The 24672-nt window shown below is 36.4% G+C and overlaps 1 protein-coding gene across 1 annotated transcript; it reads left to right on the plus strand.

Moving 5' to 3' along the window:
• Positions 1 to 24528, plus strand: LOC140137803 (major yolk protein-like). The gene is made up of 22 exons (XM_072159585.1): positions 1 to 158; positions 3546 to 3704; positions 4808 to 4972; positions 5783 to 6035; positions 6797 to 6942; positions 7535 to 7747; positions 8608 to 8844; positions 9619 to 9785; positions 10319 to 10600; positions 11385 to 11549; positions 12522 to 12668; positions 14055 to 14166; positions 14894 to 15059; positions 15611 to 15741; positions 16257 to 16353; positions 16928 to 17093; positions 18476 to 18622; positions 19159 to 19480; positions 20232 to 20453; positions 21393 to 21576; positions 21962 to 22176; positions 23251 to 24528. Exons 1-22 carry the CDS (start codon positions 80 to 82, stop codon positions 23493 to 23495), a joined length of 4020 nt encoding a protein of 1339 aa, XP_072015686.1. The 5' UTR covers positions 1 to 79; the 3' UTR covers positions 23496 to 24528.
• Positions 24529 to 24672: the final 144 nt, after the last annotated feature.

The following is a 24672-nucleotide window of genomic DNA, read 5'->3' on the forward strand; positions in this document are numbered from 1 at the left end:
ACTTTTGAATTCTGATTGCAAATTATTAGTTCTTGGAGTTTAGAAACTTAGCAAAAAAATCGGCGCAAAGTTTGCAAAGATGATGCTGATATTGTTAGTTTGTGTATTTGGCGCTGCTGTTGCCTACCCACATAGTAAGGAAAACGCTCTTTTATGGGGTAAGTTTATCTTTAATGTATTAGTAACATTTATTTTCAGTTATAACTATGATTTATCATTTATGAAACTTTAAACTATTGAAGAATGCGATTTGGTACTGTGTTTTTGCAAAATTATTATTATTATTATTTACTACAATTTTTTTATGTTGGATAATTAACCACTGTTAATTGCATTAATCCGTATCGTTGAAGATATTGTCCGTTTCTGATAATGTAAGTGAAATAGTGAGATTCTATTGTTTTTGCTTTTAAGTTTTTGATATTATTATCATTATTTAAATCGAAGATACAACCACTTACGCCTAATACCAGGTTACTAGGTGGATTGTTGTTAATGAAATATAAAATATTTTTTTACAAAAATTCTCATCCGGATATTAAAAAGAAACCGAGGAACGGGCTTAATATGCCGTTCCCCCGGTTTCCCGCAAATGACGTGATTAACTAAAATGGTGTGTAAATAGATTTTGAAATACGAGTCACGAGGTTTTTTTTGTTTGTTTGTTTTTTGTTTGTTTTTTTATTTATTTATTTATTTATTTATTTTTTATTTTTTATTTCGTACGTTTTTGGTTTTCAGCCAAAATGTATATAATCTTTGAAATAGTCAGCTTTACATAAAAAGTAAAAAATAAAATAGGCTCATCATACGTGATGGTAGAAATTATATAGTTTAAATGAAATTTGATCCCACTTTAATTTAAACTACAGGGTGTCCCAAAAGTGAATTTGTCATAACTTGCGTGTTGTTACAAAAATTGCACAGAATGTAGATAATTCTTTTAGGAATGTTATGATACCAAAGTTAACATGCCTATGTGGTCATCGAAGATCGAACACAGACATAAGGGACGCACCATTAGATTCTCAGGGGGGGCATGGGAGTTTGGGTCAGGCAGAATTTTTTTTTTTTTTGCCGCCAAAGGCGGCGGAATTTTTTTTTTCGCCTCCGAGAGCACCAAAAAATTTTTCAGCCATATTCGGCGGCGAAGTATTTTTTTTTTTCAATTTTAATGTTAATTTTTATACAAAGTTGGGTGGGGAAATTTTTTTTTTTTTTTTACTTATCAGTGAGGCAAAATTTTTTTTTTCGTCTCACTAGTGGGCAAAGTTTTTTTTTTCGTCTCACTAGTGGGCGAAGTTTTTTTTTTTTTATAAACTCCCTTGCTTTTTTGGAAATCTAATGGTGCGCCCCTAATCATTTGGACGTTTATATGAGCTGGTGACATAGCAGATAATATAGTAATACCCAATGTAAATGTAAATGTCGTCACGTTCTCAATTACTGGGACTACATCATGACCCTATGTGGTCATGACCTAACAGATATCTACCAGTGCACCGTAAAACCCAAATTTTATAAATGCAAAATAAGTCTCGTCATTTGAGACGTGACAACACGATAGGCCTATAACGTTATTTTAAAATCTGTTTTGTTAAATTTTGCTCTGTTGTTTGTTTGTTTGTTTGTTTTCAATGCGTAATCGATTAAAATGCTTCATAATTTGATGCAAATTTCTTAACAACTGTTGTTTACAACCGTAAACGACGTTGGCACACATTGCATTTTGATTCAATGAAACTAAAAACACAAACACAGAAAACATTATTCAAAAGAGAACAAACAATACAAAATTGTGATTAGGCCTACCTTCAACTTGTTTTTATACAAAATATGCTCCAGGTGACGGCCTTGTAAGTTCCCACATTCATGAATCCTGACTGCGAAGTTCTGAATGACTCTTTTGAAAAAGTGTCTCTGCTGATTTCATTGATTTTCTGAGTTCCTCCTTCAATGCGCTAACGTAAACAGCCAAAAAGGAAGAGTCATATCATGATATCCAAGATATGAAGTATTTGAGCGACATGTTCTTTGTTTCTTCAACATGTTTGTCTATTGTTGACCCCAACTTTTTTTCCAAGGCCCGTCGTCTACCGACGGCCTAAGATGAACCGACGGCACTGATGAACGGGGGGCACCGCCCTCCCCCCTTGGCTACGCCACTGTTTTGCTTATTGACATGTCCGGCCAGACAGAGCAATGGATGAATAAAATTTTTGAATGTACCGCGCTGCACTACAGGCAGGTTGCACTCATCACCTGTGTATGCCTGCAATCATAGATTGAATACAATACCGCTCTTTTCAATTATACTAATCTGACAGGTGCGAGTGATTAGCATTTCTTTGACATCTATGGTTCAATGCATCGGTACCGCGTGAACGTTGTAGTGCGGGCGATATAGTCAAAATTGTATTCATCCATTGGTAGTTAATCCGATTAACTACGTCACTTCTACGGCGTATTGTTCAGGGAAGCACTTCATTCATGGGCTTTGAACAAAGAACAAAAATGAGCTTGCTTTTGTGGGTTTGATGTATACATCATGATACATGTAAGGTCAAGGGGTCATCAATAATGCTGTTTATGGTATCAGAATATTTCTAAAAGATCAATCTGTGAATATGTTGTCCATTTTGGTATGAAGTAGGAAATATTGATGGCAAATTCACAATGTTAAGTTACTTTTGGGACAAACAGAACGTTGTATTTTTTTGGGATACTAGTAGTTCGATATTACATTTAATGTTTTCATTTCTTTCTTGTTTCCGTTATTTCTTTCTTTGTCTTGTTGTCTTTCATTTTCTCTTTCGTCTTCGGCTCTTTCTTTTCCCTTTCTCCTCTTTTCTTTTCTTGTTCTTTTCTTTTTTTCCCTTCTCCTTTTGTCTTCTATTTCTTTTCTTTTCTATTCAGTGGCGAAGATTTCTTTTTGACATGGGGAGATGGAGTGGGGGGATTTCTTGAAGTATAGTGAATCTAGCACCTTTTGGCGACAAAATAAGTTTATGGTACAAATGCGCGAAATGTTTTTGCCATATTGAAGCTAAACTGGTGAAATATGGTGCAAAACTGAATTCTTTCTTTCTCTTCTTTCTTTCTTTCTTTCTTTCTTTCTTTCTTTCTTTCTTTCTTTCTTTCTTTCTTTCTTTCTTTCTTTCTTTCTTTCTTTCTTTCTTTCTTTCTTTCTTTCTTTCTTTCTTTCTTTCTTTCTTTCTTTCTTTCTTTCTTTCTTTCTTTCTTTCTTTCTTTCTTTCTTTCTTTCTTTCTTTCTTTTTCTTTCTTCCTTTCTTTCTTTCTTTCTTTCTGTATGTCTGTCTTCCTTTCTTTCCTTCTTTCTTTATATCTTTCTTTTTTTTCTGTCTGTATGTGTATCTGTCTGTCTGTCTTTCTTTCTTTCTTTCTAAATTTCTTTCTTTAAAAAAATTTCTTTCTTTCTAAATTTCTTTCTTTCTAAATTCTTTCCACATTTTTTCTACATTTCTTTTTAAATTTCTATATAAATGATGATGATATCGTCTTTTGCCGGGTTATTTTGTATTCAGATGGCAAATACGGAGAGTGTCCTGATGTCGTCGTAAGCAGTTTGATGTGCAGTGAATTGGATAGTTGTACCTCTGACTTGACTTGTCCTGGAACAAAGAAATGCTGTGCAATAAATTGCGACAAGGGCAATGTCTGTCTGAATGCTGTCGAGCCGCCAGGTAAGGAAATAGGCCTACGTCTTTGTAGTTGGAAGAAAATTTGGGGAAACTTGAATTGTAAAGGAATTATCAGGTATCATAAATACTCAGTGCTGGCACCAGGAATTTTTTTTCGGTGGGGGGGGGCATTGAGGGGGAAAAGTGAATTTCAGGAGGGGGGGCAAAATCAACCAAATTTGCGCAAAATTACCGCAAAAAGTGAAAATTTTCGTAATTTTAGGTTTTTACTGGGGGGAACAGGGGTAAAAGTTCTGACTGGGATGCATCCCCCAAGCTTAAAGCCGTATAAAGACAATAGAAGACATGAATGTTTTCTTCGTTTTTTACCAAATTTTTCATTTCAAAAATACCAATTGAAAATACAATTTGAATGACAAATCCTTCACTTTTAGGCAATATATATAAACAATTTTAATTTTGTTACAGTGATCACCGAATACGAATGGGACTTTAAATAAAGGTTACTGCCACTTTCTCAGTGACGCCCTAACTACATACACGGCAATTTTAACAAAATAAATAGGGCTATTAAAATAATTTATATAAAACATAAAAAACGATGCATGTCTACGTTAGGGAACAAACCAAAAGATCGATGACGTCCTATAAACGTAACTAGTTTCGTTTCTCAGCCGACCCCCTCCCTCCCTGCCAGAAACGTAATAATGAAATGTTGAACATTTTGACATAATAATAATAATGACACATTCTTCAGACCGATGTTTTTGCACAAACGTAATCAAGTATTTTTACCCCCTCCCCCCTAAACGAAACTAGTTTCGTTTATAGGACGTCATCGATCTTTTGGTTTGTTCCCTTACCACAATAATATTGACGCTTATTTGCGCATCTGATTGGCTAAAAAACTTTACAAACTATCTGTGTGTTTGCACTGTCATCATATTACTCCAGTAATGATTAGTAACGATAGTACGTCACCAGGGTCTGACACTGCCATGATGTCATTATTGGCTGTTAGATATCCTATGAAAACGTGTGTGCGTAAGGAAAAGCTTTAGCTGTTTTGAAGCCTTCAAATTTATTCCATCTTTAAATTCTGAGACCTAAACTTATTTCCTTATAACTATTAAACAATCTGTTAGGTATGGAGAAGCCAGGCCAGTGCCCTGTCCCAACAGAGCAACCAGATGACTTATGTACTACTACAACAGATACGTGCCTCACGGATATTGAATGTACCAGTGTACAGAAATGTTGTGAAACTGAATGCGGTGATAAACGATGTCTCATCCCTACTGATGTAGAAGGTATGTATCATAAGACCCCCCTCCCACCTTTAAAATTTGTTGTTGCCCTCCAGGGGCATCACTCCGTAGGGAGGGAGGGGGCACTAAACTTTGGAAGTGACGGGTATGTGCGGACAGCAGTTCGAAACTAGGGGTCTTTCGGTGAGAGCCTATTGCGCATATTTTGAGGGGGGCTTTGGGGGCACGAGCCCCCGGATAAAAGCAGAGGGTGGCAAAAAAGAAGAGGTGGCAGAAGATAAAGGAGCGGCAAGAAGAATAATTTGAAAAAAAGGGCGGGACTGATGGGGCAACAAGAAGAGTTTTATTAAGGAAAAAGGGCGACAAATTATGGAAAACTAATGAAACTATACTTTTTTTACTTTAAACAGGGCAATAGCTCGAAGTGGTGTGGGTAAATTATGATAGGGGGGTGTAACAACACCTGTAAAATTTTACTTTTAAAAATTGGTGAAAAATTGGTGAAAAATTGGATCAACCTTTTCGGGCTGTTGCTGCAAGGGGCGTCAAAAGTGACATTTTCTTTAGCCCCCGGGGTAGGAGTGGCCACAGTACGCCACTGATCTTACCAAAAAGGGGTCATTCAGTGAGACTGGAAAAAAAAATTTGGGTCAAGATATAAAAGTTGATAAAAAAATTTGTGGAAATTTTTTGAACAATTTGGGTCGTTCAGTGAGAGATTATCAGAAATTTCCCCAAAATTTTTGAAAACAGGACTGACCTTTCTAGTTTACCTGGCAATTCAAGGATTGTCTAGGAAAAAAAACATTTGTTAACAGTTTTTTGTTCTCAAAATTTATTTAATTTTAATAGAAATTATTGAGCAGAAATGGAAGAGTTTCATTGCAAGAAAGAAGGAATACTACCAACAACTTCAGATGTTTCCGCCACCACCAATATTCTTCCAAACCCTTTATAACAAGACAGATGCTATAAAGATGTGTACATCAACATCACTTGAATGGAAGAAATGTCAACGTATGGCTAATGAGTTCACATACACCTTGCAACCAAAGAGAGAATGGGGATGCGCACTGGCCACCTCTAAGGAACACTGCATGTTTTGGTAAGTTTGTGATACCTGATCAGTGATTTTGAAAAAAAAAAATCTGAAATATTAGTTTATCATAATATTTTTTTATTGGAAACGTGGGTACGGGGATGCACAATTGTATGCTCTCGGGTAAGTACTTACGCTCACATAAATTTGCAAAAGCATGCACCAGTCATATATACATTACACAACTAACATAGTAGGTTCGCTCAACTGCATGCATGCCATTCTATTGCCAATTATAAGCTGAACAAACTATAGGAAAGAGTCACAAATTTTACAAAATGGTTTAGAAAAGGAGTACTTCAGCCAAATATGCAATTATATTGTTTGTAAATGTGAAGCTTCATTTGAACAGAAATAATTTCAAAGTCCAGACCAATAGTATCCTGAGTAGTATACATTGGGTCTCCGTTGTTTATATATATTATTTTGTGAACAGTTTTCATAATCTCAGTTGTATATCCCTCTATACCCAAACCAGTTTCATAACCAAAGAAGGGGGCAAAAGGAAGAAGTTTCCCCCTCCCCTTTAAGAAGTCTTCTCCTCTTGATGCTGGCTGTCCTGATATTATAAGATTTGTATACTTTTTTGTACTTTTTAGCCAATTTTTGATCATTTTCCCCCTTGAAAGTTACCTCCCCCCCCTTTGAATAAGTCCTGGCTACATAACTGACCTAAATCAAAATAAAGAAACCCTCCCATGTTTTTAATGTAAAAAATGTGTAGAAATGAGTACAACTTACTGTATAGAAACACTTCTATTTTCCAGGTTATCTCAAGGATATGTAGATGTCATGGTTACCAGAGAGGAGGATGTATACACTGCAAAAACCAAGTATAATTTGAAACCTGTTGCCTATGAAGTACCTTATACATCAACAGATCCAACTACTACAAGTTCACCAATCTTAAAAGGTTAGTACAGAGTGTTTAACCAGTGGCGTAGCATCATATGGACATGGGGGTGGGGGTGCATGCTCCCCCAATCGACTGCAGGAAAAATGCCAAAAAAACAGCTTGTGCCTCCCCAATCAGACCCGGTGCCCCCAATCATGGTTGGCGTACCCCCACCAATATGATGACTCGCTCTACACCACTGTGTTTAACAGAAAAATGTATATAATTGTGATATTTAAGGGGAAACAATGCAATAGCTTTAAGACTTAGTGATTTGCTCATAAAATGTAAAATTCATAAAAATTCAGTTCTTTGCATCTTTGTTCGTAGCATGTGCTAACATAGTCTACTAGTCGTTAAATTGAAAGCTGTGTATTAAAGACAAAAATAGGACATTCTACATGTCCTAAATTTGAATGTGGAGCTTCCACTGACTTGCAAGCTTAACAAATCTACATGATATGCCCACATTTCAAAGCACTGTGCGTAGTATAGGAAATGCATATAGACAATTTCAATACACTCCACATTTTTTTCTTATATCTTTTCTGATTGACTACTTGGTTGATTCTATAAGTGTATTAAATAGTGTCTACGAACATTATTTCAGGATGGCAGAACGTAACACTAGTAATTGCACCTGTTGGTACCAATGCCAATACTTGGTCTGAACTTGCTGATAGGACATCATGCCACGCCCATGCAAACATGACATCAGCCTTTAAATCACCCATATGCAGTCTGATTCAGAAGAACATCATTCCAAGAAAGGGAGATTTTGTGGAAAGTGCAGCAGAATTCTTTGATGAGATGTGTGTACCAGGTAAGAAACGTTTTTCATCATTTTTCAAAGTTTGTATTGATCTATAGGCCTGCTATTTGTTCAATGTGGGGGGGGTGGGGCAAGAAAAATATTTGGGGGGCTGTCCCTTGCCCCCCCCCCCAGAATCCTGCATGTTTGGAACTATTTTGGGATTACATTCCTCGGCAGCACTTTTTCAAATCTTGGATCAGTCATTGGACTATTCCACTTGAAATCCACACACCCCTATATGGAAGACATGAACTTTATCACCCACACAGGGGTGTAGATTTCAAATGGCCGGAGTCCCCCATTCAGGTAACCCCATTTGAAATTCACACTCATGTGTGGAAGATTAAGGTCTGACATGAATGTTTTTCATAGGGGGTGTATGGATTTCAAGTGGAATAGCCCATTGCATGAATTATTCATTATGTGGTACAATTACCGAATAGGGTGCAACTTGCTAGACTTGAGTCCAGTCCTTGTTTACGGAGTTTAGGGTTAGGGTTGGGGTAGGGCAGTCTTGTAATAAGACTAGTAGAGTTTGTTTGTTTGTTTACCCAGGTTGGTCCGTGAGGAACACATGCTAATCCACGGAAAACCATGGACCGTTCCAAGCTCATACAAATGCACAAGCCTGAATAGCCAGTGTAGGCTAATATATGCATGTTGGCCTAGATAGCTTTGATAAACAAAGCAAGAAATGGAAGAAAATAGCTAGGAAAAAGAGAAAAGAGAGAAGGCCACTCCCAAACACAATTGTACAATTTTACTCTTAGCCCTTACTTCGTGAGAAAGGAAACTGCAATTCCAATCTCAGGTGCACCCTATTCGGCAATCGCTCCCATTATGTGATGTTATGGTTATGTTTTATCTAGATATTTTGAACAAGACCTACAACAAGAATGAGACGTACCCAGCTAGTCTGGTTGGCAGATGTCCAGAGACGGATAAGCAGAGGAAATATGAAGGAGTAGAGGGCAGCCTAAAGTGTATTGATGACACTAAGGGACAGGTCACATTTGTGGATCATAAAGTGATCCAAAACATGATAATGACCGAAACTGATTTGACAAGTCATGGCCAGATTGTGCCCAGCGGGGTGCCCAGACCAGGTGAGTTTTAACATGGGTAATTCTTGCACAATTACAGAACCATAATGCAAATGGATACTATATTATAACACATATTATGTTGTTTGCTTTGGATTAAAATGTGAAAAAAAAAAATGAATTTCACAGCTTTGCCACTCAGGCACGCCTTTGGCACTCCACTCATGGTTTGGCTGCTCACCCCTCTTAATCGCAACTTGCAGCCATGTCTCTCCGTCTCCTAGATTGCAAGTAGTCTTTGACAAAGACTAGGTGCATGAGGAGTTATTGTGATGACAATTCCTGCCAGAATGTAAAGGTGTTAGGGACCATTCACAAACACTTGTTAGGGGGGGCCTGATGCAAAAAAAGGGGGAGGCCTAAAAGTTTTGACCCTCCTAAGTGGGGGGCTGAAAAAATTACCACAAATTGTCCTGGGAAAATTGAGTTTATATGCTTTTCTATGGGGTTGACCCATAATTTTCATGTCAAAAAGGGGGCCCTGAAATTTTTTAGGTCTGAAAGGGGGGGGGGGGTGAAAAAATTTGTGATGACATTTTTTTTGCATCAGGCCCCCCAACAAGTGTTTGTGAACGGCCCCTTAATTCTGTGTCTCAAAGTGAAAAAGTGTTGTTCTCATCACATTAAAATTTAAAAACGTGTCACAAAAATTAACTTGTTACACTTTTTGAATTCCAATTTTATTCAAAAAATTGGTACTTTAAGAATTTCAACTTTAGGGGCCTATGGTCTAAAACCATCATTTAGTATCATTGTTAATTTTTCATTTTGTTTCAGTTGATAATTACAAGTTAATTTGTCAAGATAGGAGTTACCCATTGACAGACTGGCAGGTGAAGTCATGTCATGTGAGCATGACAGCATACCCAACTATGTACATGACACCTCATAAGGATGACGCATGGAAGACAACATTCCAACAGGTTCTTACAGAGGCTGTTAAGGTAAGAAATCTGAAAGAACAAAACATATCAATTTGTAAGCACTCTTTAGCAAAGTCATTGAATTTACAACCGTATGACAAAAAAGGCGAAAATAGTTACTTTTTGCACATTGGCCATTGCTCATTTTAAAATGAGGCTAGTATATGGACAAAAGTGTACTCTTTTATTTAATGACGTAAAATTTAAAAAATATTGTAAGGAACACTTGAGGTTTAGACTTTTAAAATCTGCATTGGTCAACAATTGTGCTGGGATAGGTCGTTTTCAACAGATTTACAACATTCGCCTTGCTATAGACATTGAATTGCGTTATCTGTTAACCTAATGAAAATGTTTTTAGGGATAAGTGTTAGCTTTCGTTTGAAACAAAAAAAATTATGATTGGATGAAGGGAACACTTAAGGTTTTGAAGAAGAAAAAAACAATCACAGATGCCTATTTTCCACTAGATCTCACACAGCTCTTATGAAACCATGTACAAAACATGCTCTCTTGGTTTTGGATCATTTATATTTCCATTTTTCCATTTTCAGAGTTTCACAAGCAAAAAGAATCCAGAAGATTTCAGAGTTTTTGAGTCCTCCACATACACATGTCCAGAAACAGGCCAATCGGGAAGGAATGTCATCTTTTACGATGAATCCAGGAATTTCACCATGGTAACAGATGAGGATACCTATGTGCAAGATTTCCTGGCTACATTCAAGAGTTGTAATGAGCTTCAGTCTAAACCAAGAGCCAAATTCTGTGTAACCACGGCAACTCAGTATACTCAGTGTATGGAAATGAAGAAATATTTTGACTTGACTGATAAGGTAAGAATTATAACTCGAATAGGGTGCTGTCATTGTCCTTGCAAAGGGGTCCTGAATTAAAACAATAATGTGTGATTTGCATATAAAATAGATTCCTTGTTAAGGGTATACGATGTATTGTTGGTCGAAGCAGCAGAAAAAAAAATAGTTCGCAGCATCTTGCGAATGGTAGTGAGCATTGGCAAAAATTGTATTGCTCAATTCATAGCGAGCGTGTAGAAGAATTCAAATATTACAGATATACTTTTATAGGTCATGTGGTTCTTGAGTTAATGTTGTAAAGAGGGCTGAAACAACAACACTTTTGTAAAACGTAAATAACTCATTAACAACAATACATTAAGCAAGTTTTCAAAGTATACGATTTGTAGAATGAACTTTTGCAAAACACCAAAGTGTTATTTTTCAATAATATATTGATTCAGATAATGAAAATCGAATTTTTTGGCTGCTTCGACCAACAATACCTCGTATACCCTTAATGAGCTTTAATGTTAATTTACTAAAGTTTATAATATACAATTGTGTGAAAATTGAATTTTGAAAAATATTGAGTGTGTCCTCCTCAGCAAATGTTACAATATAGCTTCAGTCTATAGTATTTGATTCTTCTACCACTTTAACCTTAACAGACAAATCAATATTGCCCTTACATTTCCTTTTTAGCCCCAAAACATGTTTTGGGCCAAAGTAGGCTAAAAATCCAATATTTTGTGTGCTTTGCAAGCACTGGCCCACTGGGCTTGTGCAACAATACAAATTCAATATTTTGTTGTTGTTCTAGGTGAAAGATGTATCATGGGGTTGTGTGAATGCCTCAAATGACATGGAATGCATGAAGACGGTCTTGAATGGAACAGCTGATCTGATGACTACCGATGCCATGGCAACATTCATCGCTGGACATGACTTCCAACTGCAACCAATAATCAGTCAATATCTGAGAAAGGTTTGGCATTTCAATCAAATTTCATAATGTTGATTGTTCTCCTTGCTTATAGGGGACCATTCACAAACACTTGTTAGGGGGGCCTGATGCAAAACAATTTTTTACAGACCTTAAAAATTTCAGGGCCCCCCCTTTTTGACATAAAAAAGCATATAAATTCAATTTTCACAGGAAATTTGTGGTCATTTTTTTCAGGCCCCCCCCTTAGGAGGGTCAACATTTTTCAGGGCCCCCTTTTTGCATCAGCCCCACCAACAAGTGTTTGTGAACGGTTCCTAATAATGATATGGGACTGAAGGGCTAGTGCTGCAATCAGCTAGGAATAATAATTAGTTGAATGGAATTCAAATGCATGTTTTATCACCAAATATGTCGCAGAAAAGGTGTCAAAATCATTTGGTGTCTGCAAATGTGTACTAGTAGCAGTGACATAGCTAGGGGCAAGGGAAGGCACATGCCCTAGGTGCCATCATATGGGGGTGCCGAATTGACCAATTCAGCACTACCTAGATTGATTATGCGCTCCTCCAATTTTCACAGGATATTTTTTAGGGCTTTGTGCGCATTTCAACATTTCATTCGAAATCCTGTTTTATGACCAAAATTTAACATTATTATAACCAAATTATTGGGATTTGTGCAAATACTTGGGCGCAATTGTTTCAGAAATTGGGTGGGGGCACCATTCAGTATCCTTTACCCGGGTGCCACAACCTCTAATTGAGGGAATAGGAGAGGGGAATCAAATGTAGTGTTGGAGAGGGAGAAATCTGGACTTATACCTGTAAATAGTTGTAGTGCCAGTTGGGGTGGGTGAAAGCAAGGGGACACAATTAGTATGAGTCAGGGTATTTTTTTACTGTTAGAGTACTAGTAAACTGGTAAACAAATGATTTGCGGTATATGTATATTGCAAAATATTTTTTAATGTGAACAAAAAGTGATATTATGTAAATATTTTGGTTTTTTTAGGAATCTGATGAACAAACGTATGACTGGAAAACCTACACTTACACAGTTGGAGTGATGAAGAAATCCTTTGTGAATAACAGATATGGTGGTGATGCAAAATATGTCAACTTGACTAAACTGAATACATGCCATGCTGGTGTATATAAGGTTGGTTTTGTTTAATGCTTTATTTAGCATATTATACTAAGGTTCATTCTAAAGATTCTGCTTGTAAAGGTTCTGCTTGTAACTTCAGTTCTGAATATGGTAGCTTCTTCAAACATTGCATGTCTTTGAATACACGGTCGATTGTACATCAGAGTGTCTCCTGTAAATGAGAGAACACTTACATTGATACCGTTACTAGACTTCTGTAGATGATCGAAGAACCATAAGAAAATTTGGTACATCAGAAACATTAAAAATTGTAAAAATTTAGAACTACCAAATTGACAGATAAGACCATGCATGATAATTATGTAATATATTGGCTAACATTTACACGGTCAGAGATATGAGACTTGATGCCAAAAATTTGGAATGACCCTCACACTCCCAAATACTTCTGTTAGTATTCAACATAATTGAAGAGCTTTGTTGCAAAACCCCTTACATCCACTTTTGACTTTTTGAGAAAAACAGCTTTTTTTAATTGTGCAAGTATTACTTGTTCGATTTGATTCAATTTGGGATTGGATAATGTGTTGATGAATAGAAACTAAAAGAATAGGTTTGGGACAATTTTTAAGGCTTCCTATTTATTTTATTATTTCTTTTATATCGCACCTTTTGTGGATGTAAGGGTTTTGCAACAAAATAAATTTACCCTTTTCTAGAAACCACCTTTGCAATCAAATTTGAGCCCATTTGTTTGCACTACATTATGTAACTTGACTAATGCTTTGAAAATCAAAAAGAAAAATTGAAATATCTCATTTACTTTTTTAATTATGAATTTTTAATTAAATTCGGAAAATGTCATTTTTTGGGTATTTCCTAAGCTACACCTTTTGTTAATTAAAATGATTTTTTCAAACATAGTGACCCAAAAACAGTTCCTTTTGGTTTTAATAGGTAAAGAACATTCCAGGCTACCATTATACATCAAAAAATTTAAAACAAAACAATTCTATATTCATTTTAAGTTCAGATTTCGAAATTCCTAAGATTTCCCAAACGGAAATATGCGATAACTCGAAGGGAAGGTAGTATGAAGGTCAAACAACCACCAAAATGTGTATTTTACCCACAATATAATATTATGCCAATAACTCAATTTGGCCAAAAGTGGATGTAAGGGGTTTTGAAACAAAGCTCTTCATATATATAATGAAATATAATATATCACAGCTGCTTTCTCAAAAGTGTTAACAGCTTATATTTGCCGATGTCAAAGATTTTTCAAACATTTGCAAGTAAAAAATATTTGACAAACTACCTGGCATCTCTGAATGTTTGTCAAATATCTTCTTTGCTACTGGTTTTGAACCTGGTACTTTATTGTTACTCCATAGTTACTATGTATTTTTCATCGATTTGTTTCCATGGTAACAGGTTTCCTCATTCCATCATCCTATTGGTTGGCTTCTTGCTAATGGCACCATTCCTCGCATAGGGTCTGTGTTTGAATCCGTCAGTAGATTCTTTGACAACTCTTGTTTGCCAGGTTAGTTAATTTGATGTCCGTAGATACGAATATATGTGTGTGTTTGTGTAGGGGAGGCATGGGTAGGTGCCCCCAAATGAGGACATACAACTCCACACTGCTATCTAATCATGGATGTCACAGAGACTGACTGCATACCATCCATGGTTCAAGACTATACTTTCATATAAAAGCATGTTTAAAATAATCAGATGGTAAAATGTGACCTGCTACCACGAAATCAGCGTAAAGTTGGCGCGACTTTATACTCATTTTGTTGAGTTGGTAGTTTCGAGATAATTGGTCAGACTAAGTTGATGTTCTTTGTTTGCAGCCACCTGTACAAGCCAGTAGTATTATCCTTCGTGAATGGCCCATTGTGCCCCCATTCGCAAAGGACATACAGACATACTTTAACAGGCTGAGTGAACACCAACGCATTAGTCAGGGCGTTTTGAGTGACTAACACCTTGCGACTTTACGCTGATTTTGTGGTAGCAGGTCACAAATATGAGTCAACGGTTGATACACAGCATCCACAGTTATTCCACAAAATATCCGCAGTTAGCTTTTGAAACCAGAATGAATACATATGTGTTTGCCCTGGACATTTGCAAAGGTTTGTGCATGTGGCCAATGTTTGGCAGCGATTACAGATATGGGTCATAAGTGTATGTCCAAATTAAGAGTCTCTAAGACCAATCGTTATGTCACATATGCACCATGATCTGTTTGTTTTGTTTTTTAGGAGTTCATCCCGATGTGTTCCGCTGGGACAGAGATCTTGTGTTAGGTCATGAGGTCAACTGGGGTATTCCAGGTCTCTATTTCTTCAACTTCACAGAGCCAGAATGGTTTATCTGGAACTCACCACACACATGGAGTTATTTCAACTGGAATGGAAAGACACCAAGGTAATTAAAGGTCATAGGCATGGGCATCAATACCGAAGGGGGGATGTATCCTCCCACCTTTTGGCAAAATGACTCATTTTTTTTGTTCTTTTCAGCCACATTTTGACAATTTGAGCCAATTGTCCCCCAACACCTTGATTACTAATTTGCATGCTTTTCACACATTGATCCCTTTGAAGTAATTTTGTAAGAAGGTTAACAGGACAAATGTGACGTGATCAAGGGAAATGAGTCGGATGTCGCTAATATTGATTTTGAGATATTAGCAAAGAAAGTGTTAAAATTCTTTTGTTTTATATTGTTTTCAGCGATTGATAAATGGACATAACTTCGCAAAGAAAAGTTGTATCAACATGGGGTTTTCAGTTTCTGAAAGCTCTAAATGTCCTTTTTAGAAACATGAGTAAAACTCATTTTTGACCAGGGTCGACATGTGACTCATTCCCTTGATCATGTCACAAATTCCCTCCCCTGAAATTTTTTTGCCCCATATGGCACTATCACCATATGTCCATCCTGTTATCTTTTATGATCTCTTTTTCTTTTTGCAGATTCTTCCGTTATTTCTTTAAAGGTGAAGATTACAAAGGAAAGACAGAATCCTCTCCTATCACATCTGAGATTAATGCTGAGACATTGTCTGTTATTCTTGATCAGTTGCCATCTGCACCAGATACAAAAGGTAATAAACACATGTTTAATTAAGTTGCACCACAGCACACAAAACAAACATGAGGATAGAAATATAAAAATGGATATAGGAACTAAACTGGGGGAGTTGAAATAATTTATTTTTCACATGCTAGAATGAAAAGTGTATCAATGACATGCTTGATAAATGCACAAAAAACATTTTTGCAAAATGTAGAACTTTTACACTAATTTTGCCATTTGACATTAGCACAACAGAACACAATACAACCCCGAACACAACAACACAACACAATGTCAAACAAAACAAAACACAACACAACATAACATAACATAACATAATGTATATGTGTGTGTATGGATTATAGCTGGAATAGCCTGAACAGTTGGAAAGGGACCTCCATTTACACTGCTGCAATATGACATTGTAGGCAGTGTAGTCTGATTACAACCAAGGACACATTCACTTTCTGCCAATACAAAGAAAAATGTCCACAGGAACAAAAGTCATTTATATAATAACAATTTTAAAACATTACATTTCAGACTACCTCAAAAACGCCTGGTCCAAATGGAAGACAGGTGACACTACTCAAGATGGTGTTACACTTACTGACAGAATTAAGGATATTATTGAAGACAGGTAAGAATAAAGATACTGCCTAAGATTTAAGAAATAAGGGTAATACATGCAGCATCCTTTACACCCAAAAACTGTAGAAGTAGACATTTTCTGTGCAGAACATTAATTTTAGTGCTCAACACAGCTGCTGCAAAAATAAATAAGTGCTCTGTGTAGAATGTATCATACTTTACTATGTTTCAGATGCAATCAGAGCACAATATTGCAGAATAATGTACCCTCACAAGATGCGTTAATTTGGAAAAATCACAAAGCATGATGTTAATGGACAGTGAATCTGACAGATATATCTTGGATTTTACTAGAAAAATATAAAAGAGTGAACCAAAAGAGCGAGCATTTATGCAATCCAAAAAGAGTAAAACTCACTCCAAACAAGTGAAATGTCCACTCGATAAGGTATGATATAAGGATAAATTCTTTTTGGAGTGGTCCTTTATTTTGAACTGAAAGTTTCAACACTCTTTTGAAGTAATTTTCACTATTTTTGGAGTGCATAAATCACTCTTTTGATTCACTCTTTTACATTAAGAGAGTACAATATACATTCCATGAATTTCTTTTGTATCTTCAGGGATAGTGTAGATCCTACCATCTCCAAGATGTGGTCACAGCTTCTTAAGATGCGCTTTGATGCCATTGACCAGGTTGATGAAGCACTTGCTTACTTCCATGATATTCCTACAATGACTAACACACAGAATGAGGATTATTCCTGGTTGAACCATCCTGCAATTAAGGTAGGTTGCAGGAATATCTGGCAGATTGCAAATTGGGGTATTCCATTTAAAATCCACAATACCCATGTGGAAGATTTTAGAAATATCTTATACAGCAGGAATATGAATTTCAAATGGAATGAACTTATGAACACATTAGGCAACACCATTTGAATTTCATACACCCTCTGAGAAAGTTTCAACCGGAATCTTCCACACAGAAAGGGTGAGTTTCAAACAGAGTTGGTTAATGCATTAGGAACCCCAGTGGAAGATATTTCCTAAATCTTCCACAGGGGGAGTTGGGACTTTAAATAGATTAGTTCATTGTATTAGTTGAGAAGATAGAGCAGCTTCATGTGGGAAAACAAGTAAAACACAGATGGTATGCAGAGAGGTACAAGCAACAACAAACACAAATAGGTAAAGTTTGATGTCCAAAAATTTAAATTCTAAAGCCCCCAGGAGAATATGAATCAACGGAGACCATCATGAATCAAGTAAACAATACAAAATTGCACTGGTACTGTGCGCATCTAAAACTAAACCAAACAGATTGATTAAAAACAACTTAAGCCTCAGACAGATAAAACTACTCTTCACATGTTCCTCAGAGTAACAACAAAAACATATTAAACAGCAAAAACTACGAGTACATTCTGTATGTAGTTCAAGTTCAAATTAAAGCAATCACTATACCGTAAAACCTCATCTACAAGCATATAAAATGTTTTTTATGAAAGCTAAATTAATTTGAAGCAAGCGTAAATATACTAATACAATAGATTGGTCTTAAAATAATACTTGTTTGTATATGCTTGGATCCGTAATTTATTTGCTCAAATTCTATAATGGCGCCTGGATTAATGTAGCTTTCATCAGAGGCACTCTAGACGGGGTTTTACGGTATAGTAGCAAGCAAGACAACAAGCTCAGAGCTAAATAAGTTATGTCTCCACACAGTGAAAGCAGATTCACTGTATTATTATCATCATCATCATGATATGTAGCATTAGGGCTGACTGATGTATTTTTGACAAATGTGATCAAGGAAAGTCAAAGAAATTTAATGAGCTTCATTCAGCCAGTTACTTTCATAGGTATTTTGTCAGGTATTTACTTGGAATAGCAACTCCAACTACTTGGCCAAAATTGAATTTACTAAAATGTATGTCACTAATATATTTTAGTTGGTGGAAGGTCTTAAATAATGTTACATGTATTCTTGACCATACCACTAAATAGGGTCAAGAAGATCTACCATGCAGTTGTTCAGTTTGAAGCAAAATTATGATAAAAAAAGTAAACAATTTTTACTGAAACAGCAGCCTGCATTGATTTATTATCTCTTTAGGGTCTAATATTTGCAGTGAATATATTTTTTAAATATTTTTCTTGCTCAGAGTTTCCTTCAGGTCTATACACCACAGTTGTTGGACTACTTCAGTGACATGTTTGATAATAACGAGTTACGTGAACGAGACTTCAGTCGCTACTCCAACCCACTCTGGCTATCGCCTACATTTGATGATTTCTTGGAAGTCACTAAGGTAGGTTATTCAATGGGCTACTCCAGTTAACATCCATACTTACCCCTATGGAGGACATGACCTCAGGGAGTGTAGATTTCAAACGGATTGGGTCACCCATTCAGGTAACCCCATTTGAAATTCACACTCCCTGTGTGGGAGATTAAGGTCATGTCTTCCATAGGGGGTGTCTGGATTTCAACTAAAATAGCCCAATTCATGTTTTTTGCTATCAATGGGTAACAAGGACTGAATTTGGAATTTACCTTCAGTGACTGAACTATATTACGTAAAGCAACTAGTCCAACATGCAGAGGGCAAGTGGGGTGGATGGCAGCTCAAACTGGCATGGACAAGTACTCAAAATCAGTAGCAAGAAACATTACATTTGTCAAAATTGAAATCTTATGATCAAAAAGACAAGATAACTGCTGATGGAGTATTAATTTTTTTGTGGGGAATGATGTCCTTCATGACAAATTCAAATCTTTTTTGAAAGTCTTAAAGTGTTAAAAATTAATTTCTTTGTATATTTCTTTTTTTATCTAACCATGCAGACACACCAGACAAAACTTTGCCAACGCTGCATTGGTTACGATACGGCAAAATGCACCATTGAAGACGAACCCTACTCCGGTTTCCGTGGCAGTCTCAACTGTCTCAAGGATAACAGTGGTGACATTGTCTTTGTTGAGTCCCATCAATTGGACAAGCTGGTTGAAGATATTACAGATGCTGAATTAGATTTCCATGACATGCTTCTTGTATGCCCAACTGGTGAAGTGGTGGACTATGTGAAGGGAGATGTGGATCTGGTAAAACGATGTAATTTTGGACGAGTGCCACAACCTGCCATAGTGACTGCCTATAACAGATCAGGTATGTTCCATAAGACCTTGTAGTCGTACACACATCTAGAACTATGCTACACAGGTCTCGCAAATATAATCTTCTGTACGTGCCCTAGAATATATATCTACATATTCATAAGGGTGTTTAAGCACATAATGGGATGAACAAGTCATTTTTTTGAGGAGCAGACTCAGAATTAATGGAGGTTTTATGGAACTTGTAAAAGCAACAAATGAAAGAGTTGAAAGCAAAAGTTGATGCAAGCAGCTTTTACAACTGATATATTATGTAGATTGCTTGAAACCCAACTCAAACCACAAGTCACAACGTCTTTCACAATTGGAAGAAAAGAGGATGCTATTATAAAAGTTCCCAAAATCATACTTTACTAACTTTACACAAGTTGAGCCCATGGTAAACCTTGTGAATTTGTGTCCATAATGTTGATAATTTCCACCAAGTTTGGTGAAAAAATACTCCTTTGATGAAATAAGAAATGGTAGAGCATAGAAAAGTAGATGATGCTGTGTCCGTGTCGTGCTGAAGAGGGGTGTACATTTATATTTTGGGCATAAAATTTATATGAATCAGTCCTGTAAAACTTTAATTGGGTTATATAAATACTCATTTTGGTACAGGTGTGCATAATCAACTTTTAAAACAGGTCTTGAAGAGCTGATTTAGGGGTCTTGAAGAACTGGAGCATGTTGAACTAGTGGCAGGGGAGGAGGGGGAGAAAAGACCCCTCATAACTTCTTCTTTGTTGTATCTATTACAGGGAGCTACAGATGGAATGTTACCAAAGCCTTGTTGTATGCACAAGAAGTATTCACCCATTATCACCAGAATTCTTACAACTTTAAAATGTTTGGTGTCAATAGCGTGTTCCATCCTGAAGCTATACGTCTCTACCCTATCAACCTGGTGAACCAGACCTATGAACCGTGGCTGGGACCCATGTTCTTGAGATCTATGGAAGCACTCACTAAACCATCATCATGTAAGTAAAATCTTTTGGAGGAACATAAGAAATATATCAAGGTTTTTACCATAGAGGGGTGATTAACGGGTATTAAGGTGATGCCACAAAGGGGTATAGAGGGGTGAAACAACATTTGAAGGAGAAGGGATAACTTTAAAATTATGGAAAAGGAAAATCGTCATCTGTTTGATTATTATTAATGGTAACTCTTGTGATAAACTGCAAACAAGAATTTGAAAATTTTAAATGTTGGGGAAGTAACTGCAGCAGTCAGCAAGCTATTGACCAATTAGACATAACTTTTTTTTTTTAAATGAGAAACATTTGTGAATAATAAAGTGAAAAACAAATGATGCTATATAAAACGTGAGGAAATTGCAAAATTGTAACATACTTTATAGTGATGATCAGCATGCACATTTCTAGTACATAGCACCATAATCCATTTGGCTTTCTTGAGAGAGTGATGCCCTTTGCACACTCCAGTGGGGGTAGAATTAAATCATGTCTTGACTTGCAGAACTGCCATCTTTACATGTGCGCTTAAAGGCAGTGCATTTAGACACGCACAAAGAAACTGACAAAATACTGATGCATCAGATATCACTTTCTCAAGTAAGCCATATGGACCATAGCTAGTGAGGGAACAGGCAGCATCATAGTGTGAGTCATCATATTGGGGGCACAGATAATAAGTTGGGGCCTCTGGGTCTGATTGGGGGCACAAGTCGTTTTTCAGCAATTTTCTTACAGGATTTTCTCAATTTTGCAGTCAATGTTGGGGGAGGCAGGTGCCACACGGGTGGCACTATGATGCTTCGCCACTGGGGACAGGTCTTGTAAACCTACATTCCTGAGTTGGATTTACATTTACAGATCTACATTTTGAACTTTTATTTAATGACAACAAATTGTTTAAACTTCTGCAATTATTTTTTAATGTTTTTCCCTACTTAGTTGATTGGTGGAAGGAAACTTCCAAGAGTTGTTGGGGCGAGACTTACACCAATGTACTGACACAACGCAATGATACTTGTAATGCTAAAGTAAAGGATGTCACTTGTGTTGGTAATCCACCAAAAAAAGCAGTTTACATGGGACGTACTGGTTACAAAGAAAAGAAGATGGTCCAAATGTGCAGGTATGCTCACTTTAAAATATGGTTATAAGATAAGTTAACTTGCTAAGGGATGAAATCAAAACTCGACCAGCGGTAAAATTAGAGCTGTATTTTTCTGGAACAGGGAGTAAGGATGTAGGGAGTGGGGACATCACTCTTACTCAAAACTGAGGAAATGATACCATGTAGGAGAAAAAGGATACAGAGAAAAATTGAAAAACCTGCTCCTCATGAAGAAACCACTTTCTACATCAATCCCTTTGTGGAATATTGCAACACAAGTAAGAACATTTATTTTGAGACCTGCAAATGGATGTCTGCCATGAGAAGAAACACATCTTTTTCTACTTGAACCTCTTCTACTTGAACAAAAATTAAATCAATTATTTTCTTCTTTCTTCCACAGCCGCCCGACAAAATTCACCCGAAAGATGGCACAATTTAGCTGTAACAATGGCGAAACTTATTTCAAAACGGTCATGGTGCCTACAACATGTGAATGTGTGCCATGTGAAGAAATGGCTGTATCTATGGATTGGAACAGAGACTATTTCTGGACTCAAGATGATCGCAAATATACGCCTGTCACACCAGATGCAGAACTTGAAAGCTTGCTATGGGGTAAGGATTTAAAATTGTCCTTGCAAGTCTATGTTGTATTGTCTTTTAAAGGAGTATTTTGTGATCCTAGCATCCTCTTGTTATGACATTTTGCAGTAGATATACACGCAAAAAGCTTACTCCCAAAATGTCAGTTGATTCCAATTTTGCATTTGCGAGTTATGCATGATTATGCGTATTACACTGCTCCATAAGCTACTGTGTTGAATTATGTTCGGGTATACCAGAACGTAATTCAAATTTGACGATATCTTTGCTAAATGAATTAATCTGCAAGAAAATTTTTGTGCATAAACATTATGTAGCCAGAGGTTTCCAGTGATATAAAATCTAAATTTTTTTGAGAAAAGTGGGGGGATGAGGCTATGGATCACGAAATGCCCCTTTAACGTCCACGAAAGAAGAAGTGATCAAAATCTTGTGTATTTCAGTGTTTTCAGCAATGTGTAACATATCTCAAGAACTACAACTCAAATTGAATGCAGTTATCAACATATTAATGTTGGGCACAAATATGAAGTGAACAAATTGGAATTGGCTTGTTTCATTTGATCGCCTCATAGTTCAGTTATGGAATTCAGGGATGGCCTGAAGCAAAAAACCTGAAAATCTGGAAAAAAATCTGGGGAAAGCACAGAAATTTGGGGCTACAAAGCTCCAAAATGGGCCGAAAATAAATAAAGTGCAGAAATTTGGACCAAAAAATCTGGAATTCTAGATTAATCCTGAAAACTTACATCCTTGGGAATTCCAAAAGAATACCTGACCACAATTTTTGTGGATTTTCAACACAAATACATGATCAGGAATCACAGCTTTCATTGGGCTATACCGGTTGATATCCATACGCCCCCTATATAAGACATGACCTTAATTTCCCACACAGGGGGTGTATATTTCAAATGGACTCACCCATTTATGTAACCCCATTTGAAATGCATACTCCCTGTGAGGAAGAGTAAGGGCACATCTTCCATTGGGGTGTATGGACATCTGCAATAGCACATCGTGTATATAACCCAAATATTATAGTCTCAGATATAACAAAGTTTCATATCATCTTTTCTTTTACAGGTAATGAAGATTACTGGTCAGATAACACATTGAATCCAAACTTCCAACTAAAAGAAGAGTTCAAGACCACTACTACCACACCAGGAAGTAACACCACTCCAAAGGAAACTCCAAGCTGTGAGGCTCCCTGGACGGGAGCCACCTGGCATTCTGAGTGGTACCCACAGAATCGTACTACCATGTGTCGGGTGCCTGGACTTACTAAGCAAGAAATGATACAGAAAATGATTGACAGATGGAATTAGATATTGTCTGGTCTGGTTTGATGGGGCAATCATATAATAATTGATTTTAAGTGATTTTGGAATTTTGGGAAAGCTTCAAGTTTGAACATCAACCATTGACTGTAATAGATAACAGAATTAGCTTTTAAGCTAAAAATGTAAATCTTCAAAGTATTGGTCTAGAGCTGTCTCTTCCAAAACAGAACCATTACAAAGCATGGAGTTAATAAGCCCTTGAATTGATAAAAACATCTGTGTAATAATAAATATTGCTTGTAAAACAAATCATAGTGTTGACATAACAATTTTAGTAAGTACATTTTTTGATATTGTGATACATCTTAAGAACTCAAGACATGTTAACTCAAGTGAGCTTCTACAGTGGGTTATTCCAGTTAAAATCCATACACCCCCTATGGAAGACTTCAAAGGGAGCCCCCATTCAGGCAACCCCATTTGAAATTCATACTCCCTGTGTGGAAGATTAAGGTCAAGTCTTCCATATAAATGTCAAAAGGGCCACGATTGTACATACACTTTGAAGCCAAAACTTTTCACTTTGCCCAAAGTTTAGTTTCATAGCTGTTGTGGTTCTGCCAAGGCCCAAAAAGGGTCAATTTTAATTTTTCCCCCCATATATTGTGACATATGTCAAGAAGCATTATACCTTTTTAAGTCAAAAGGGCATTATCTGAATTTCTCTGAGCATCTATAACAACCACATCAGAAGGATCAGGCTTGTACGTGGGTCCCAAGAACAAGATGGTAACTTTGTATTTCTTTTTATTAAAAGTTGTCTCAATGTTTTGCCTGAAGTATTCCAAAGTAATTCTGCAATACATTCCATTTGCTATAATATCTGTTGGTTTATATTAACAAGTAGTCAGACATTATAATGAATTAGGCTGGTAAAGAGATCAACAATTTATGTTATAAAAGACTTGATAAATTGTACTTAATTAAATTCTTGTGTATATATTTTTTCAATAATTTCTTTAAGTAACATTTTGTAGTAGTTTGTATTTTCCTAATAAAATGCAATTTAGTAACTGCATTCAATGTGAAGATGACTGATTAATTTGTTCATGTTATGGCTAAATAGTGACAACATTTTTAATCACAACATTATGTTAGAAAAATAATTATCAAGCACTACATGTAATTTGTTTTTATGGTCAATTTAAGTTTAAAATAAAAC

The sequence above is a fragment of the Amphiura filiformis genome, chromosome 17 (genome assembly GCF_039555335.1).
Source record: "Amphiura filiformis chromosome 17, Afil_fr2py, whole genome shotgun sequence".
Taxonomy (NCBI): domain Eukaryota; kingdom Metazoa; phylum Echinodermata; class Ophiuroidea; order Amphilepidida; family Amphiuridae; genus Amphiura; species Amphiura filiformis.

Excerpts from the sequence above, each read along its gene's own strand:
- LOC140137803 (XM_072159585.1), top strand. The coding sequence starts at position 80 with ATGATGCTGATATTGTTAGTTTGTGTATTTGGCGCTGCTGTTGCCTAC. Across the intron at positions 14,167-14,893 it reads TGACAACTCTTGTTTGCCAG|GAGTTCATCCCGATGTGTTC; the intron begins GTTAGTTAATTT and ends TTTGTTTTTTAG. Across the intron at positions 22,177-23,250 it reads ACTTGAAAGCTTGCTATGGG|GTAATGAAGATTACTGGTCA; the intron begins GTAAGGATTTAA and ends TTTCTTTTACAG.